At 40.3% G+C, this 7,457-nt stretch overlaps 1 protein-coding gene and 1 long non-coding RNA gene across 5 annotated transcripts in view; both read right to left on the bottom strand.

Annotated features, from left to right (window-relative positions):
* Positions 1-7,457, bottom strand: part of MIB1 (mindbomb E3 ubiquitin protein ligase 1) — a 159,041-nt gene that overhangs the window by 58,527 nt on the left and 93,057 nt on the right. For all 4 annotated transcript variants that reach the window (XM_019526144.1, XM_019526134.1, XM_019526154.1 and 1 more), the window contains exons 13-14: positions 1,496-1,628; positions 569-655 (exon numbers count right to left, since the gene is read on the bottom strand). In XM_019526144.1, coding sequence (XP_019381689.1) covers positions 569-655; positions 1,496-1,628 — 220 coding nt within the window. The remainder of the gene's footprint in view (positions 1-568; positions 656-1,495; positions 1,629-7,457) is intronic.
* Positions 6,663-7,457, bottom strand: part of LOC109303839 — a 10,544-nt gene continuing 9,749 nt past the window's right edge. Inside the window, exon 3 of the long non-coding RNA XR_002099240.1 lies at positions 6,663-6,747. This is a non-coding gene — a long non-coding RNA (uncharacterized LOC109303839). The remainder of the gene's footprint in view (positions 6,748-7,457) is intronic.

The following is a 7,457-nucleotide window of genomic DNA, read 5'->3' as shown; positions in this document are numbered from 1 at the left end:
ATGCTTCAAGTCTTAATCCTAGGAATACTGAGAGATGCTTTGATCAAATGTTCTGCCCCATTCTGTGTACTCAGAGATGATCAAAGATAACAAGAAGTCCTTTTTTAAAATCCAAGCAAAAAGGTGAAAGAATAGGTATTACGAGCAGATGGCGGACAAAAACATGGTCTGTTTAAGTCTGTGGAAAATCCATCTTGAGTTAAGGTAGCTGAAAAAAACTAAGGAGTGGAAAGAGCTCACCTTCCTGTATGCCCTCAGCAAAAAACAGGGAGAGGCAGAGCATCTGCTGAATGGTACTAAAACTAGGACAAAAAAAGTCACAGAGCTTAAATAACTGAAATACCTCACCCCTCTCCCTCCCCACCATCAGTGTAGCGTTCATATGGAGAAGTACTTGAAGAAATTGGGATTTTTCTACACCCAAGAATGCACTCTTTAAATTTTAAGGGCTAGAAGAATGCAATGGACATTAAATATATCTTCAATCTTTCTGCTTCATAAAGTATGTTTGTCTAAAGTCAACTTAAGCTGAATAAAGTTAACTTGTGGCTTATTATACGTAGCTTACCCTAACTATTTGTGTATGCTGTCGTTCAACGGCAAGATGCAGTGCAGTTTGCTGGTTCACATTCTGGATATCCAGATTAGCATTGCCCTGAAAAAGATGTTTAGAGTCAATATTTTTATTTTCAACAGTGAGTATGCAAGCAACATAGCCAGTTGGAACATACAGTAAAATCCTGAAATAGAGGAGATTTAGAAGCAGAAGGGGGGGTGGGGGGCGGAAGGGCCAAGTTTTCAGGAGTATCTGGTTTATACTTAGACTCCAGAGTGGTATCCCTTGCACCACTGGGCAGTGCCCAGGAGCGTCTTCAGACATCTAAATGGGAGGAAGCCTTTTTGTAAAAACAGGAATTCAATAAAGTGTTGAGTATTATGAAAGCCTGGCTCTTCATGTATAAATTATGGGATTAACTAAAGGAAGGTAAAGCCAGTCTTAATTCTCTAAATGTACTAGGTACATCCTTAGTGGAAAAAAAGGCTGCAGGCTTCTTAAGTAATTTTCAGTTTTAATGACTTGATTAAAAATGTATTAAGCTATAAAACGGTTGGAGTCATCCTTAACCATACTGTTAAACTCAATATTCTTAACCTTACAGCAATCCACTCAGGGTGCTGGTTAACTGCCCCCTGGCTTGTCCTATTTGACTAGCAGAGGGAAAAGGAAAAAAATACACTAATGGGATAACTGTTAATTACTTATTATTCACACAAATTAGATTATTTGGCTCTAAAGAGTTAAACTTGTTCAGGAAAGTATTGGCATAGTTTAATCATGGTGATACAAAGGGCAAGTATGACAAAGCTAGTCACATGCCATCCGCCGCGCCAGCTCTACTTTTGCAGGCATCTGCCTAAAGGAGTAAACTGTTTTCATACATGGTGCTTAAGCAAAGATGTGTGACATTTAACTCTTCCTAGCGGAGAGAATTACCTGATGCACCAAAAGTTCAGCCACTTCTACATGATTATTTAGTGCTGCCAGATGTAAGGCAGTGTAACCATCATCTTTCTTTTCATCTACAATCCATGGTCGTGGCAATTTGGACAGCAACACACGCATTGCACTGAAACATAACATATTAAGAAATATTTACTGGATAAAAATTAAACAGTATCAAAAAAAAGTTTTCATTCTCATGACAGACTGACAAAGAAAGCAACTTTTAAAAGAGGGTATGAATAAAAAAGATTCCAGAACCTCAAAAGTAAAAATCTAATGTTAAACTATTTTGACAAATAACTTGTATTCTCCAATTAAAGACCAATCAATCAAGTAGAAGTCAGATATTTCTCAGATGGATTTTTTTTAGATTAAAACATCAATAGCAAAGCAACTGCATGAAAAATATTAAATAAACTTATTTAGACATTTAATTTTTAAGAGGAAATTATGTATATATGTCTAATGAATATGAATCCCTTCTTCACATTTCATTACTGAATAGGCAAGTTCCATTTTAAAAATCTCAGAAATTTTTAAAACTTCACTTAGCTCACTATGACTCAAAGAAAAAAGACACCACTCCATTTTTTAGATATAATGCAAAAAGAACTCATAAATAGTTTCCGTTGCTTGTTTTCTACATCAGATAGTACTGAAATATACATATTGTCAGATCAGAGCTAATAATTTATCTAATCTAACAGATAGACCTGGCCCTGTGCTGCCACCAGCCCAAGATCTGAGGCCTGGCCCCAGCCAACCCATTCCCAGATGCCTCTCCCTGCTTTCCTTCAGCCCCATTTCATCCACCTGGCTGAGCACACCCTGCCTGTATGTCCCAGGCTGGTCTCCGTGGACCCTCTGCCCGCATGCTCTATCTGACACGTCTGGTAATAGATGTGGGGCAGAGGGGTTGCGGTGCCCGGGCAGTGGGGCCTGATCCAGTGGTGGTGGTGACACTACTGGCAGGTGCCAGAAGGGGCCACCATCAACAGGCCTGCCAGGAAGTGGAGTCCAGCCACTGTGCTGTGCTGCCCCAGCCCCGCTGTGTGCCCACATCCCAAGATAATCCCCGTGCCTAGGCCAGGAGGCTCCAAGGGACCTGCCACAGCCAGATCCAGCTTGTGAGACATATTTTCTACACCCCAGAGGTTAACTATGTAGAGGTATTTGCAACACACTGAACTCACAAGTAAGAATACCCAATAAAGGTTGCCATTCTACCACCATCATTACAACCTAATGATAGTTAAACAAAGGCTCCTGGCACGCATTCATTTAATGGTGCCTTGGGATCTGATCTCTGAGCCCAACAATCACACTCCTGCCATGCTACACATGCATGTACACTATGTGCTTCACTTCATCAGCTACACACTGCACTAACCTCCTGAGCTCTGGAGTTGCTTAAAAAACAGGGACTCTGGGCAGACTCCATGCTGACCAACTGGTGAACTCAAGAGTTGCCAGTATATGCAGAGCTCCAATAGGGGCTGCCATTGACATGCTAGTGAGCTCAGAGAGCTCACTGCACATGTGACACAGCCAAAGGGTGTGAACAAACAGCTGCACCCCTTTCTTCCCTCTAGAGCCATGCTTGGGATTATGGTTTAGCAGAAGATGCAAGATCTAAATTTGTAAGTTGGACAGGGATTGCACCTACTGTTCCCTCCCTCCGTGACAGAGAATCAATTCTCCTTGACCCAAAACAAAGCAAGGCTGCCCAAAAAGCAAAGGTGACGTAGGAAAACAGCACTTGAAAACTGAGTTAGTGACGGATGCCACCTGGGCTAATGAGTTTCTTTTTGCTTTTGCCTGCATTTCTACAAGCTTACAATTCTACCCTCTGCTCTAGTTCTCCTTACCTAGGCCCATCTTAAAACAGAGGGTTTGCAAAACAAGACTAGGTAAGGCAGTATAGCAGACAGCTAAAGATGAGCACATCTGGTCAGCAGGATGGAGACGATCAGGGTACAAGTAAAGACTGCACACTGGAAAACATCATCTTCAATGCATGTTGAGATCTGCAGCAGAGATCTTGCAGCCTTGTTTGCTGTTCTGATTAAATTTGTGGGGTGGAAATATATCTCCTGATTGTCTCCTCCTTGTCTATTATGTAGGCAGTATGCCCCCTCAAGCCATAGGGTTTCCAAAGAGTTGAGACTTCCAGAAGCAGTAGTAACTTATATTCTGGCAGCTTCTGTTGATATTGTTCTATCCTCTTGCTTGCGATGAGATAATTTGCAGCTCCCAGAAAAGGCACAGTGTGTATCTGAATTTGTCATCAGAGCATCAGTTAACAGAAGCAAAAGGCATAAACTGATAAACTGACATACACAACCTAGAATTCAAACCACTCTTATTAATTAGCCATGCAAACTTAAGAACTACAAATAAACATGTTAGAAAGTGATCCTTTCCACAATGAAACTCCAAGCCTGGCTTAAAATAAAAAATGTCACAGATCTAGCTGAGCAACACAGTGGATCACAAAAAAACTTGACTTTAGCACCCAACATACTGATCACTCTTACTTCCAAGAAGAACCAATCAGAGACGCGGCATGATGAATCTGGAAAAATTTTTTTTTTTTGGCAAGTCCACCATATGTTGTATACAGTGTTGATTCCTTTCACCTCACAGTTCATATTAAAATATTTGAAAGCAAAACAATATTTTTGTTAAAAGTGTATGCTGGTCTTTGTCAACTTTGTTTTATTCTTGATACTTCAAACCACGATAAAAATGTACTGAATTTTTTTTAAAAGGCCTAGCATAACAGACTATGGCATCTGCTATTAACTCATTACAGATGCATTTTCTATCCAGTTTAACAAAGCACAGGTTGCCACAGTTTTACTGACATCGAGCAAAATAAGGAAGAATCTGTTGAAATGGTATCCCTGATAAGGCATGCTAAGAGTTTCAACCCAGGAATACAAATATATGGAATACAATAAAATCTATGGCCAATTATAGATTCCATAGCTTTTATAACAGCATTCAGTAAGGGGAGGCAGCAAGGAGTAGGTCTGGAACACTGCACATCTTGTCTGGACTATATCAATACAATATACCTAGGCATGAAGCCATCAGCCCTTAGGAAATTCCAAGTAGTACAGACTGCTGCAGCACATTTCAGCAACAAAGGCACATTTAACCTATCCTCTGCTTGCTACATTGACTTCCCAGAGAAGGGAGTCACATGCTAAGACTTTGTCCTTGTCTTTAAGATGCTCAGTTGGCTGAGTTTGGCATTTCTAAAACAGCATCCACAATTCTGGAGAACCAGCTACATCTCTCCACAATTCCATAGGCAAAGTTTGTCCTAAAAAAAGGATAACGTTTGTTTGTCCAAAGGATGGTTCTCTCAGGGACCAAACAGAAATTGTGAAACCAGCTCCCACAGCAACTAAGGGCTATCACAGCATCATCTAATGTACAAGGCACATTTCAAATTTGCCTTTGCTCACTGAATGCCACACCCCCACCACCATCAAAACACTGTGCTCTGCACATAATTCTGCCCTTGAGAAGAGGATGAAAGAGAATGTAAACTCTGCTGGCTATTTATCACATTGCTTACCAAAGGTGCAGAATAACCAGAACATACAGGAGGAGATAAAGTACTCTGATAAAAAAGTCTATGGGGTACGGTCTTACCTAGACTGTTCAATTCCAAATTAATTACTGTTGCATCTTTTGTTAAGTATTTTAAATCACTGTGGAAGAAAACCTACAGGTATGTTTAACTAATTACCTGGTTGCAAGGAATCATTTGAGAAATGTGCTTATATGAATAATCAGTTGGAAAAGTCAGAGTAAACTTAACAAAAAACATTGCAAGACAGTCACAAAAAAACAATTTTGAAGGAGATTAACACTGAATGACACACTAGCACAGGGATGACAGTTTGTCTGCAGAGCTCCACAAGGATCTTGAAATTTGGAGGGGTGCCTGCATTAATTGCTGCCAAATTTCCAGACCCATGGGAAGCACCACAGGTCAGAATACTGCCCTATATTGTTTTAACTTGCATCTTTAAAATTGTGCCATTTATATAAATCAATGGCAAATTCCCTTCAATCCCAAATTCCCATAAGACTGTATCTCAGATATTTGATAATGTGAACTGAATATTCACATTTGAAAATATGAAAGAAAAGGGAATAGCACAATATCTACCATAAAGCCTGTTTAAACTAAAAGTGTTTCAATTTAGTATTTTGTTATAGTCAATGGCTGTACCATAGGGCATTAAATCTGCTCACCAGTGGCTAGCTGAAACATCCTGCAGGGTATGAGCACAATTTACAGAGAATTTTAGCTTTCATTTACAAATAAACCAACAGGAAACAAGGTTTGTTAGTTCTAATCCATAGGATGTAAATCAATGTTAATCTCTTGCTGACACTCAAACAGCTCTACTTTCTGTACAGATCTGCTAGGTAACATCAGGGTTAAATAACAAGTCTGTGATCAGTTTTGTTTTTGTGTTTGATGAAGTTTCTACTGCTACAGAGATGCCTGAAGAAGTTACTGAGCTAGGATGATGTAGAAAACAAAGGCTGGAGAGAGTCTAGCAAAGTAATTTCCTTCCCCTTTCCCTTCCTGCAGGCAGGACCCAGACTGGTGGAAGGAAGCGACAAACAATGAATTACTGCATCCTGTAAGTAGCTGGAGTTTCTGGAAGAAGTGTTAGAGTTATTAGGGAGTTCTTTGAAAGATACAAATGTACCAAACTCCACCTAAGTTTGCCCCCTGGCTATCTGAATAAAAAGGAGAACAGTCTGGCTACTATCTGATAGGAGTGTTAGTAATTCATGATTTGCCACATAAAATCATAGGATCATAGGAAAACAGGGTTCAAAGGGACCTGTTTAAGGCAGACGCATCTCTAAATGAGCCATCTTAGCCAAGTGTCTGTCTAACCTGCTCTCAAAAATTCCCAGGGATGGAGATTCCACAACTGCTTTTAGGTGGCCTGTTCTAATGCTTGACCACCATAATAGTAAAAAATTTCTTCCTAAAGTCCAAGCTAAATTTCCTGTGCTGCAGCATAAAGCCATTGTTCCTAATTGTCCCCTACAGCCTCAGAGAAAAGCCTATCTTGATCCTCTATGATCACTATTCAGGTATTTGATGACTTATAAAATACCCTCTCATCCTTCTCTTCTCCAGACTAAATAACCCTGCTTCTTTCAGATTTTCCTCCTAAATCATGCTTTTCAGGCCTCTGCTGGTCTCTTTCCAATCTGTCTTTCTTGAAGTGTAGGGTCCAAAACTGGGGGACTGAGTTTGGTTTCTTGGCAAGACCTTGCCACTAGGTTTCTCTAGTGCAGTGGTGCCCAACATTCAGCCATACAGGCCAGATGAGCAAGCAGGCTGCATGCAAATGTTAAAAAACAAAACAAACAAACAAAAAGTTCTTTACCGGAAGAAGCAGCACATTATTTAGACCTGGCTTCACAACATCCTTATAGACTGGGTACTTCAGTGGGGCTTTTTGGCAGGGAAAGAGTTCGAGCACCCCTGCTTTACTGGGTGATTCTATGTTTACATCCCACATCTCCTTCAATAACTGGGTTTTTTTGGTCATTTTGTAATGTTGTTTGTGAAGTTTACTCTGACTTTTCCATATTATTCATTTCTCAAATGATTCCTTACAAGCATATAATCAGTTAAACATACTTGTAGGCTGTTTTCTTCCACAGTGATTTAACATGCAACACAAAAGATTTAAAAATGATTAATTCTGAACTGAACTTCATGGGACAGGCATTAACCTTTGGTTGAGGGAAACTGCATTTCTTTACTAGATCGGTATGCCCAGCTGGTAGCCTGTGGGGAGCATGCAGCCCAAGAGGAATTAACATGCAGTCCCTGGGCTCCCACCTGGGTGCTGCTGCCTATATTGCAGCAGCCAAGGTTTCAGGGCTCTCCCTTCCT

This window comes from Gavialis gangeticus, unplaced genomic scaffold (genome assembly GCF_001723915.1).
Source record: "Gavialis gangeticus isolate Ggan-Ray unplaced genomic scaffold, GavGan_comp1, whole genome shotgun sequence".
Lineage (NCBI taxonomy): Eukaryota > Metazoa > Chordata > Crocodylia > Gavialidae > Gavialis > Gavialis gangeticus.
This window is presented reverse-complemented; position numbering and strand designations above follow the sequence as displayed.